The sequence below is a fragment of the Bufo bufo genome, chromosome 1 (genome assembly GCF_905171765.1).
Source record: "Bufo bufo chromosome 1, aBufBuf1.1, whole genome shotgun sequence".
Taxonomy (NCBI): Eukaryota; Metazoa; Chordata; class Amphibia; order Anura; family Bufonidae; genus Bufo; species Bufo bufo.
This window is the reverse complement of record NC_053389.1, coordinates 792,982,208-792,996,297: the sequence shown is the minus strand read 5'-3', so window position 1 is coordinate 792,996,297 and position 14,090 is coordinate 792,982,208. Positions and strand designations below refer to the sequence as shown.

General features: G+C 38.7%; 1 protein-coding gene across 4 annotated transcripts in view; it reads right to left on the bottom strand.

Annotated features, from left to right (window-relative positions):
• Window positions 1-11,242: 11,242 nt before the first annotated feature.
• The window catches only part of DNASE2 (deoxyribonuclease 2, lysosomal), a 66,994-nt gene continuing 64,146 nt past the window's right edge, over window positions 11,243-14,090 (bottom strand). For all 4 annotated transcript variants that reach the window (XM_040415031.1, XM_040415033.1, XM_040415032.1 and 1 more), the window contains exon 7: window positions 11,243-12,083. In XM_040415031.1, the coding sequence (XP_040270965.1) occupies window positions 11,749-12,083 (335 nt within the window). In that variant the 3' untranslated portion in view covers window positions 11,243-11,748. The remainder of the gene's footprint in view (window positions 12,084-14,090) is intronic.

Sequence of the window (14,090 nt, the reverse complement as noted above, 5' to 3'; positions counted from 1 at the left end):
ATCCAGCTATCCCAGACAGTTGCTGGAGGTGTGGAGGAGGTCTTGGCTCTTTATCTCATATTTGGTGGAGTTGCGTGAAAATAAAACCGTTTTGGGCTGAAGTAGAAACAGCTATAAGAAAGATATGTAATGTCCAGATTACCTTAGATGCGAAACTCCTATTGCTCTGGTGCCCAAATAGCACGTTCACCCCTTCAAAATATAACCTACAAACCATGCTTATTACGGCAGCTCGACTGCTGATCCCTCTTCTGTGGAAAAATGAGTCAGCCCCATCGTTATTGATGTGGACCGAAAAAATTGATCAATTATATCGGTTTGAAGAATTGGCCCAGTTTTTGTAAAAATTTGGTCTCCTTGGAAGCTATATCGCAAATTCTAGGCTTAGTTAAGTCTTGATTTAAGATTATGACTGACATCCAAATCTCCATCCCCCTCCCCTCTCTCCCTCAACTCACCTTCCCTTTGTCTTGTTTACCTCCCTCGTAAGCTATTTGTTTACATATTCCACTCTATTATCTGAAGTTGTGTATGCAATCTTCTTGAACACATTGTGTTTGCTGACTATGCACTTATCCAGCTGCGTCTGGACACGAGATATATGACTTGTTACATGACTATGTACTTTTCTCAAATAAAAAGAAATTTGATAAAGAATATAACTACTATAATACTGCTCCTATGTACAAGAATATAACTACTATAATACTGCTCTTATGTACAAGAATATAACTACTATAATACTGCTCCTATGTACAAGAATATAACTACTATAATACTGCTCCTATGTACAAGAATATAACTACTATAATACTGCTCCTATGTACAAGAATATAACTGCTATAATACTGCCTCCTATGTACAAGAATATAACTGCTATAATACTGCCTCCTATGTACAAGAATATAACTGCTATAATACTGCCTCCTATGTACAAGAATATAACTGCTATAATACTGCCTCCTATGTACAAGAATATAACTGCTATAATACTGCTCCTATGTACAAGAATATAACTGCTATAATACTGCTCCTATGTACAAGAATATAACTGCTATAATACTGCTCCTATGTACAAGAATATAACTACTATAATACTGCCTCCTATGTACAAGAATATAACTACTATAATACTGCTCCTATGTACAAGAATATAACTACTATAATACTGCCTCCTATGTACAAGAATATAACTACTATAATACTGCTCTTATGTACAAGAATATAACTACTATAATACTGCTCCTATGTACAAAAATATAACTGCTATAATACTGCCTCCTATGTACAAGAATATAACTGCTATAATACTGCTCCTATGTACAAGAATATAACTGCTATAATACTGCTCCTATGTACAAGAATATAACTGCTATAATACTGCCTCCTATGTACAAGAATATAACTGCTATAATACTGCCTCCTATGTACAAGAATATAACTGCTATAATACTGCTCCTATGTACAAGAATATAACTACTATAATACTGCCTCCTATGTACAAGAATATAACTACTATAATACTGCTCCTATGTACAAGAATATAACTACTATAATACTGCCTCCTATGTACAAGAATATAACTGCTATAATACTGCCTCCTATGTACAAGAATATAACTGCTATAATACTGCTCCTATGTACAAGAATATAACTACTATAATACTGCCTCCTATGTACAAGAATATAACTACTATAATACTGCTCCTATGTACAAGAATATAACTACTATAATACTGCCTCCTATGTACAAGAATATAACTACTATAATACTGCTCCTATGTACAAGAATATAACTACTATAATACTGCCTCCTATGTACAAGAATATAACTACTATAATACTGCCTCCTATGTACAAGAATATAACTGCTATAATACTGCCTCATATGTACAAGAATATAACTGCTATAATACTGCTCCTATGTACAGGGATATAACTACTATAACACTGCTCCTATGTACAAGAATATAACTACTATAATACTGCCTACTATGTACAAGAATATAACTACTATAATACTGCTCCTATGTACAAGAATATAACTACTATAATACTGCCTCCTATGTACAAGAATATAACTGCTATAATACTGCTCCTATGTACAACAATATAACTACTATAATACTGCCTCCTATGTACAAGAATATAACTACTATAATACTGCCTTCTATGTACAAGAATATAACTACTATAATACTGCTCCTATGTACAAGAATATAACTACTATAATACTGCTCCTATGTACAAGAATATAACTACTATAATACTGCCTCCTATGTACAAGAATATAACTACTATAATACTGCCTCATATGTACAAGAATATAACTGCTATAATACTGCTCCTATGTACAGGGATATAACTACTATAACACTGCTCCTATGTACAAGAATATAACTACTATAATACTGCCTACTATGTACAAGAATATAACTACTATAATACTGCTCCTATGTACAAGAATATAACTACTATAATACTGCCTCCTATGTACAAGAATATAACTGCTATAATACTGCTCCTATGTACAACAATATAACTACTATAATACTGCCTCCTATGTACAAGAATATAACTACTATAATACTGCCTTCTATGTACAAGAATATAACTACTATAATACTGCTCCTATGTACAAGAATATAACTACTATAATACTGCTCCTATGTACAAGAATATAACTACTATAATACTGCCTCCTATGTACAAGAATATAACTACTATAATACTGCCTTCTATGTACAAGAATATAACTACTATAATACTGCTCCTATGTACAAGAATATAACTACTATAATACTGCCTCCTATGTACAAGAATATAACTACTATAATACTGCCTCCTATGTACAAGAATATAACTACTATAATACTGCTCCTATGTACAAGAATATAACTACTATAATACTGCTCCTATGTACAAGAATATAACTACTATAATACTGCCTTCTATGTACAAGAATATAACTACTATAATACTGCCTCCTATGTACAAGAATATAACTACTATAATACTGCCTCCTATGTACAAGAATATAACTACTATAATACTGCTCCTATGTACAAGAATATAACTACTATAATACTGCTCCTATGTACAAGAATATAACTACTATCACTCTAGAGCAAAGTTTATCAAAACATGGTCCCCTTGGAAGCTTTATCGTAACTTCTAGATTCACACGAAGCATATGATAGACATCTATTACCCCCCCCCCCTTACCTCCTTTTCCCCCTCCCCTCTTCCCATGTCTTGTCTTTACTTTTCCGTATTAATTACTTTTATGCACATGTTAATGTGTTATTGAGTCATGTCGCCACTGCACTTGAATTGATGCGCTTAGTGAATAAGCATTTGTCCAGCTGCGCCTGGTATTTAAGTGATTGATTTGTCACATGACTATTTGCGTTTTCTTCAATAAAAAGAAATTTGATTAAGAATATAACTACTATAATACTGCTTCCTATGTACAAGAATATAACTACTATAATACTGCCTCCTATGTACAAGTATATAACTACTATAATACTGCCTCCTATGTACAAGAATATAACTACTATAATACTGCCTCCTATGTACAAGAATATAACTACTATAATACTGCTCCTATGTACAAGAATATAACTACTATAATACTGCTCCTATGTACAAGAATATAACTACTATAATACTGCCTCCTATGTACAAGAATATAACTACTATAATACTGCCTCCTATGTACAAGAATATAACTACTATAATACTGCCTCCTATGTACAAGAATATAACTACTATAATACTGCTCCTATGTACAAGAATATAACTACTATAATACTGCTCCTATGTACAAGAATATAACTACTATAATACTGCTCCTATGTACAAGAATATAACTACTATAATACTGCTCCTATGTACAAGAATATAACTACTATAATACTGCTCCTATGTACAAGAATATAACTACTATAATACTGCTCCTATGTACAAGAATATAACTACTATAATACTGCCTCCTATGTACAAGAATATAACTACTATAATACTGCTCCTATGTACAAGAATATAACTACTATAATACTGCTCCTATGTACAAGAATATAACTACTATAATACTGCTCCTACGTACAAGAATATAACTACTATAATACTGCTCCTACGTACAAGAATATAACTACTATAATACTGCTCCTATGTACAAGAATATAACTACTATAATACTGCTCCTATGTACAAGAATATAACTACTATAATACTGCCTCCTATGTACAAGAATATAACTACTATAATACTGCCTCCTATGTACAAGAATATAACTACTATAATACTGCTCCTATGTACAGGAATATAACTACTATAATACTGCTCCTATCTACAAGAATATAACTACTATAATACTGCCCCCTACGTACAAGAATATAACTACTATAATACTGCTCCTATGTACAAGAATATAACTACTATAATACTGCTCCTATGTACAAGAATATAACTACTATAATACTGCTCCTATGTACAAGAATATAACTACTATAATACTGCCTCCTATGTACAAGAATATAACTACTATAATACTGAATCCTATGTACAAGAATATAACTACTATAATACTGCCTCCTATGTACAAGAATATAACTACTATAATACTGCCTCCTATGTACAAGAATATAACTACTATAATACTGCTCCTATGTACAGGAATATAACTACTATAATACTGCTCCTATCTACAAGAATATAACTACTATAATACTGCCCCCTACGTACAAGAATATAACTACTATAATACTGCTCCTATGTACAAGAATATAACTACTATAATACTGCTCCTATGTACAAGAATATAACTACTATAATACTGCTCCTATGTACAAGAATATAACTACTATAATACTGCCTCCTATGTACAAGAATATAACTACTATAATACTGAATCCTATGTACAAGAATATAACTACTATAATACTGCTCCTATGTACAAGAATATAACTACTATAATACTGCTCCTATATATAAGAATATAACTACTATAATACTACTCCTATGTACAAAAATATAACTACTATAATACTGCTCCTATGTACAAGAATATAACTACTATAATACTGCTCCTATGTACAAGAATATAACTACTATAATACTGCTCCTACGTACAAGAATATAACTACTATAATACTGCTCCTATGTACAAGAATATAACTACTATAATACTGCTCCTATGTACAAGAATATAACTACTATAATACTGCTCCTATGTACAAGAATATAACTACTATAATACTGCCTCCTATGTACAAGAATATAACTACTATAATACTGCCTCCTATGTACAAGAATATAACTACTATAATACTGCTCCTATGTACAGGAATATAACTACTATAATACTGCTCCTATCTACAAGAATATAACTACTATAATACTGCTCCTATATATAAGAATATAACTACTATAATACTACTCCTATGTACAAAAATATAACTACTATAATACTGCTCCTATGTACAAGTATATAACTACTATAATACTGCTCCTATGTACAAGTATATAACTACTATAATACTGCCTCCTGTGTATAAGAATATACTATGCCTAGTATAATACTGCAGGTATGGAGCTTTTTACTATACAGTGCAGTTGGGGTCAGTGTCGCATTAATACAATTGGTGATAAAACAGAACATTGAGTGAAATGAAGTAACTGTGTGGAGCTGTATACGATCATGATGAAGGACATGGCGGGCGTGCACACACCAGGTGGGTGATCTGCCTGGTAAATATATGGGTTAGAGTTTTCTTCCTGTGTCAGGTGAACTGAGGATACAGAGCGGTGCACTTCGTTCCCAGGATAACTGAGAACAGTGGGAGTGCAGAGTAATGAGCTCCTTCCACTTGACAGGATTTCTCCCATATTAAGGTCAATCCGGGGAAAGTAAGGAATTTTACAAGGGGTGAGTCCCATGAAATAGGTGCAGAGGACAGGATGAATATAACCGGTGTGACACAGTGAAGGGTATGATCTGAGAGGACAGGTATTTTCCTCCCAGTATGTGCTGCTGGGCTGATTTGCAGCCAGGACTGGATTTTAAGTGCTGGTCCGGTTTTACAACACCTAGATGTCCTTAAAAGACAGCTGGGCTCAGCAGCAAGGTGTCCCTGTTTTGGGCTCAGCAGCATGGTGCTGCGCTGGAGGGCTGAGAGCCGCACGCTGGGAAACAGCCCACCTAAAGCCTGCTGTGGACCGCTGGTGAAAAACGGCCAACAAGGTGATTGTTTTGTTCTGTGGACTTTGCATTGTGTGAACTAACACCAAGACTGTACAGAGTTGTTTTACTTTTGCCTTATGTGTGAATAAACACTGAAGTTTTGCTTTACAAACTTGTTTTCGCCTCTGTACTGCGTCCGCTTACCCTGCCTACCAGAGCGAATCCCCACACCGGGTGCACTTAAGGGTGCTGCCCAAAATATTTCTGCCCGAGGAAAATTGTACTGCGTGGGTTCAGCTATGGAATGGTAAATCTACAGAGGTCTTCTGGATCAAAAAACTGATGGCCAAGAAGATGGGTGGGGTCGGACTCCCACCACCCCCGACAATCAGATGTTTCAAGGAACAGCTTCACCCCATTCAAGCGATTAGGAAAAACTTGCAATATCCCTCCCTGTCGTCAATCAGTAGAAGGCATGTAGTAAGACGGACCGATGCACGGCCCCTCTAAAAGCTGATCGGCAGAGGGGCCAATATTCTGATCCCCTTTAAAAGGGTTGTGTCACGAAACAAACTTTACCTATGTCAAACCAGCACCCGGATCTGAATACTTTTGTAATTTCATGTAATTAAAAACTTAGTATAGCCACTGAGTTATTCAATAAAATGTATCTGTATAGCGCCACCTGCAGTTTGTTCTTTTCCTTATTTTCTTGTCCATCTCACTGCAGTGGTCGCACATGCTCAGTTTAAATATTCAGCTGCCACCAGCCATATGTTCTGTTAGAAGCTGTGGCAGTTACAAGGAGAGAGATGCAGCAGAAAGGACACGCCTCTGGAGCTGTGATAGGGAGAGAGCTGCAGCAGAAAGGACACGCCTCCGGAGGTGTGATAGTGAGAGAGCTGCAGCAGAAAGGACACGCCTCCGGAGCTGTGATAGGGAGAGTTGCAGCAGAAAGGACACGCCTCCGGAGCTGTGTTAGTGAGAGAGCTGCAGCAGAAAGGACACGCCTCTGGAGGTGTGATAGGGAGAGAGCTGCAGCAGAAAGGACGCGCCTCCAGAGCTCCAGGCTGAACATAATTTAGCAGAGGAATTGGAAAAGAGAATGTGGAGATCTCTGGATCCAGGTGAGGTACAGGGCCGGTTCTAGCTGTGTTTTATCGGATCCTCAACCCTTTTCCGACCTAACAATTTTACGTTTTTTACACCCTGCCTTCCGTAGCCATAACTTTTTTATTTTTCAGTTCACATAGACATATGAGAGTTTGTTTTTTGCAGGACAAGTTGTACTTTCTAATGGTTGCGTAAAAAAAACATTCCAAATAGGGTGGATTTGGAAAAAACATAATTCCGACAGTTTAATAGGTTTTGTTTTTACAGCATTCCCTGTGCAGTAAAACTGACCTGTTCCCTTCATTCTCCGAGTCAGGACGATTACAACGATATCACATCTATATAGTTTTTCTTGCGTTTTAATACCTAAAAATATATAAAATCTTTGGGGAAATTTTTTTTTTCTTAGCGTCACCATACTCTGACCCCCCATAAGTTTTTGTTTTTTAATAGGGAGCTGTGCGAGGACTCATTTTTTGTGGGGCAATGTGTATTTTTTTTAAATTGATACCATTTTGTAGATATATGCCGTTTGGATCACTTTTTTTTAGGAGGTTAAGCGATGATAAAAAAAAAGGCAAATCGGCCATTTTCTTTTTCATTACAGAATTTAGGTGTTTAGGCATTTTGTGACAATTTTTTATTTGGGTAAAGGTGAATAATTTTATATTTTTAAAGCTAATTAACATGCGATCGTCAGATCACTTCCCCCATAGACTGCAATAAATTACTATTATCGTCTAGAGGAGATTCGCTATGTACCTATGGAGTCCTGCCGCGGGGCTTCATAAGAACATTGCTGTGGCAGGCCTCAGATCCTTCAGAGGTCTCAAGGCTCCCACAGCAACAGATCTCGGCGTGGGGGAGCCATTCAGGCCACGGCAGTGCAGCACTCCTGGGGTTTCACCGCTCAGATTCCATGGTCGCAATTGACCATAGCATCTGAGGGGTTAAAAGTTCATGATTGGCATTATCACCTATAATGGATTCTGCCTCCAGGGGTCTGCTGTGTAAAATCCAGCTTAGCTCCTGCGCAGGCACTATCTTTAACATCCTGATTTCCGCTGTACATGTACGGCAGCAGTCTGGAAAGGGTTAAAGAGGACCTGTAATCTCTCCTGACATGCTGGTTTAATTAACTACTTGCATCCCCCATGTAATAACAATTCTGGAGCATCTATTCTTATGACTCCATGATGTGCCCTTCCTCTATTATTCCTACTATAAAGTATGACTGAATTGCTAGCAGTTTGCAATTAAGCTCCAGACGGGTGTTACCAGTCACCACTAGGGGGAGCTCAGTGCATACACTGCGTGCAGAATTATTAGGCAAATGAGTATTTTGACCACATCATCCTCTTTATGCATGTTGTCTTACTCCAAGCTGTATAGGCTCGAAAGCCTACTACCAATTAAGCATATTAGGTGATGTGCATCTCTGTAATGAGAAGGGGTGTGGTCTAATGACATCAACACCCTATATCAGGTGTGCATAATTATTAGGCAACTTCCTTTCCTTTGGCAAAATGGGTCAAAAGAAGAACTTGACAGGCTCAGAAAAGTCAAAAATAGTGATATATCTTGCAGAGGGATGCAGCACTCTTAAAATTGCAAAGCTTCTGAAGCGTGATCATCGAACAATCGAGCGTTTCATTCAAAATAGTCAACAGGGTCGCAAGAAGCGTGTGGAAAAACCAAGGCGCAAAATAACTGCCCATGAACTGAGAAAAGTCAAGCGTGCAGCTGCCAAGATGCCACTTGCCACCAGTTTGGCCATATTTCAGAGCTGCAACATCACTGGAGTGCCCAAAAGCACAAGGTGTGCAATACTCAGAGACATGGCCAAGGTAAGAAAGGCTGAAAGACGACCACCACTGAACAAGACACACAAGCTGAAACGTCAAGACTGGGCCAAGAAATATCTCAAGACTGATTTTTCTAAGGTTTTATGGACTGATGAAATGAGAGTGAGTCTTGATGGGCCAGATGGATGGGCCCGTGGCTGGATTAGTAAAGGGCAGAGAGCTCCAGTCCGACTCAGACGCCAGCAAGGTGGAGGTGGAGTACTGGTTTGGGCTGGTATCATCAAAGATGAGCTTGTGGGGCCTTTTCGGGTTGAGGATGGAGTCAAGCTCAACTCCCAGTCCTACTGCCAGTTTCTGGAAGACACCTTCTTCAAGCAGTGGTACAGGAAGAAGTCTGCATCCTTCAAGAAAAACATGATTTTCATGCAGGACAATGCTCCATCACACGCGTCCAAGTACTCCACAGCGTGGCTGGCAAGAAAGGGTATAAAAGAAGAAAATCTAATGACATGGCCTCCTTGTTCACCTGATCTGAACCCCATTGAGAACCTGTGGTCCATCATCAAATGTGAGATTTACAAGGAGGGAAAACAGTACACCTCTCTGAACAGTGTCTGGGAGGCTGTGGTTGCTGCTGCACGCAATGTTGATGGTGAACAGATCAAAACACTGACAGAATCCATGGATGGCAGGCTTTTGAGTGTCCTTGCAAAGAAAGGTGGCTATATTGGTCACTGATTTGTTTTTGTTTTGTTTTTGAATGTCAGAAATGTATATTTGTGAATGTTGAGATGTTATATTGGTTTCACTGGTAAAAATAAATTTAAATGGGTATATATTTGTTTTTTGTTAAGTTGCCTAATAATTATGCACAGTAATAGTCACCTGCACACACAGATATCCCCCTAAAATATCTAAAACTAAAAACAAACTAAAAACTACTTCCAAAAATATTCAGCTTTGATATTAATGAGTTTTTTGGGTTCATTGAGAACATGGTTGTTGTTCAATAATAAAATTAATCCTCAAAAATACAACTTGCCTAATAATTCTGCACTCCCTGTACATATTCACACAGCTCCCAATGCAATTAAAGGGCATCTGTCAGCAGATTTGTACCTATGACACCGGCTGACCTGTTACATGTGCACTTGGCAGCTGAAGACATCTGTGTAGGTCCCATGTTCATATGTGCCCACACTGCTGAGAAAAATTATGTTTTAATATATGCGAACGAGCTTCCAAGAGCAATAGGGGCGTTACCATTACTCCTAGAGGCTCTGCTCTCTCTGCAACTGCCACGCCCTTTACACTTTCATTGATAGGACGAAGCAGCATAAACGTCATCACACCTGGCCCTGTTGATTAAAGTGCAGAGGGCGCGACAGTTGCAGAGAGATCTGAGTTGTAGGTGTAATGGTAACGCCCCCGTTGCTCCTAGAGGCGCATTTGCATATATTAAAACATAATTTTTCTGAGCAATGAATATGAGACCAACACAAATGCCATGAGCAGGTCAGACCGTTTCATAGGTATAAATAGATGCCCTTTAAAAAGTCTGTATGCAGTGATCTCCCCCTAGTGGTGATTGCAAGCAGCCATCATTTTCCATTATTCTCTGTAGGTGTGAGCAGGTTGCAAAACTTTTAGAATGACTGCTATCATTACACCAAAGTCACAAACCCGAAACATCACTGCAACTAGGCAGTATACAGTCTTTATAGTCCTTTTATTAGGGCAAGTCTTGCTTTAAATCCATTTACGAGCCTGTTAGCACATGCTGTGAAAGTGCAGACATGGCATTTGAAGAAGTAGCATGTCGGATTGACCTACTGCCTTAGACGAAACCTAGATTTAAATCGGAGGTGTTTCTGGAATGGTTTGCTGCCGTTCATTAGTAATGAGTCACTGTATAATATACCTACTTATTCAGTCGACGGGTGGACAATGACGGGATGTCGCCCTCTTGTGGTTCATATCGGCATTATTTCTATATTTCAAAAAAAGCATCAAGTCACCTGCTGATATAGTGCATCGTGAGGTCGATGCTTCTATCCAGGCCACGTCTGACGCTTTGACAGCAGCTGCCTGACACTGGTTGCTACAGTAGGAAATATCAGGTTAGTACTGGCAGATGAAAAAAAGACAAAATTCAGAATTTTATTAATTGATTAAATATCCCAGAATCAAGTATCATAAGAAATAAATCACCATCACAAAGCAATGATTAAACACCTAAACAGCTTGGCCACGGGTGCACCCACATACCAGAGACCTCACTCAATGCCAGCACTCTCCAGTGTCAGCTACTGCCGAATACTAGTAACGTGATGACATCACTAAAAGTCAGTAGTGACACCACAGGCTGCCACCAAAGTCACACGATGATCATAAATTGTTCTATATTACTGTGGCAGAAATTGCTTTGTGACATCACAAGGTTCTGTCCCTCACATGGTGACATCATAATATCAACTGTCCGATCACAACCAAATACATCAGAGGATGCCAACACTTCCTGTTATAAGAGCACAGTGACATCACATAAATCAACAGTTTTATGATGTCATCAACAGTGATGATATCACTGCTTGATACTTGGTCTACAATGTTAGGTACGGTCACAGGGGTTCATACATTTTCTTAGCACGTGCTGTATTTAGACACCAGAGTTTTAAAGGATTTCCAGATTCTGGGATCTGAGCTACACAACGTGCCCCCTCCTCTTTGCATCTCCTCCAGATCCCGATTCATATCACCAATACAAGCCCAGCCCGGGGAGTCAGACGAGGTCACACACCACTTGGAGTGGTCCTTGTTAGACGAGTAACTGATAGACGAGCCAAAGGAGATTGTCACAATGTCATATGTGTGATATGTCAACGAGCAATTGGACAGAAGGATGCCCCGGGAATTCAACCAGAACTGAACATACAGGTCCGACTTCAAGACCTCGGATACCCATCCTGAATACAGATCTGTGGAGATAATACAGAGTGTGAACAGTAACAGTAACCCGGCTCCTGATCCTCTTATTACCCTGTAACATCTTATTACAGTAACCTGGCTCCTGATCCTCTTATTACCCTGTAACATCTTATTACAGTAACCCGGCTCCTGATCCTCTTATTACCCTGTAACATCTTATTACAGTAACCCCGGCTCCTGATCCTCCTATTACCCTGTAACATCTTATTACAGTAACCCGGCTCCTGATCCTCTTATTACCCTGTAACATCTTATTACAGTAACCCGGCTCCTGATCCTCTTATTACCCTGTAATATCTTATTACAGTAACCCGACTCCTGATCTTCTTATTACCCCTGTAACATCTTATTACAGTAACCCGGCTCCTGATCCTCTTATTACCACTGTAATATCTTATTACAGTAACCCGACTCCTGATCTTCTTATTACCCCTGTAACATCTTATTACAGTAACCCTGCTCCTGATCCTCTTATTACCCTGTAACATCTTATTACAGTAACCCGGCTCCTGATCCTCTTATTACCCTGTAACATCTTATTACAGTAACCCGGCTCCTGATCCTCTTATTACCCCTGTAACATCTTATTACAGTAACCCGGCTCCTGATCCTCTTAATACCCTGTAACATCTTATTACAGTAACCCGGCTCCTGATCCTCTTATTACCCTGTAACATCTTATTACAGTAACCCGACTCCTGATCCCCTTATTACCCCTGTAACATCTTATTACAGTAACCCGGCTCCGGATCCTCTTATTACCCCTGTAACATCTTATTACAGTAACCCGGCTCCTGATCCTCTTATTACCTTGTAACATCTTATTACAGTAACCCGGCTCCTGATCCTCTTATTACCCCTGTAACATCTTATTACAGTAACCCGTCTCCTGATCCTCTTATTACCCTGTAACATCTTATTACAGTAACCCGGCTCCTGATCCTCTTATTACCCTGTAACATCTTATTACAGTAACCCGGCTCCTGATCCTCTTATTACCCTGTATCATCTTATTACAGTAACCCGGCTCCTGATCCTCTTATTACTCTGTAACATCTTATTACAGTAACCCGACTCCTGATCCCCTTATTACCCCTGTAACATCTTATTACAGTAACCCGGCTCCTGATCCTCTTATTACCCTGTAACATCTTATTACAGTAACCCGGCTCCTGATCCTCTTATTACCCCTGTAACATCTTATTACAGTAACCCGGCTCCTGATCCTCTTATTACCCCTGTAACATCTTATTACAGTAACCCGGATCCTGATCCTCTTATTAGCCTGTAACATCTTATTACAGTAACCCGGCTCCTGATCCTCTTATTACCCTGTAACATCTTATTACAGTAACCTGGCTCCTGATCCTCTTATTACAGTAACCCGGCTCCTGATCCTCTTATTACAGTAACCCGGCTCCTGATCCTCTTATTACCCTGTAACATCTTATTACAGTAACCCGGCTCCTGATCCTCTTATTACCCCTGTAACATCTTATTACAGTAACCCGGCTCCTGATCCTCTTATTACCCTGTAACATCTTATTACAGTAACCCGGCTCCTGATCCTCTTATTACCCTGTAACATCTTATTACAGTAACCCAGCTTCTGATCCTCTTATTACCCCAGTAACATCTTATTACAGTAACCCAGCTCCTGATCCTCTTATTACCCTGTAACATCTTATTACAGTAACCCGGCTCCTGATCCTCTTATTACCCTGTAACATCTTATTACAGTAACCCAGCTCCTGATCCTCTTATTACCCTGTAACATCTTATTACAGTAACCTGGATCCTGATCCTCTTATTACCCAGTAACATCTTATTACAGTAACCCGGCTCCTGATCCTCTTATTACCCTGTAACATCTTATTACAGTAACCTGGCTCCTGATCCTCTTATTACAGTAACCCGGCTCCTGATCCTCTTATTACAGTAACCCGGCTCCTGATCCTCTTATTACCCTGTAACATCTTATTACAGTAACCCGGCTC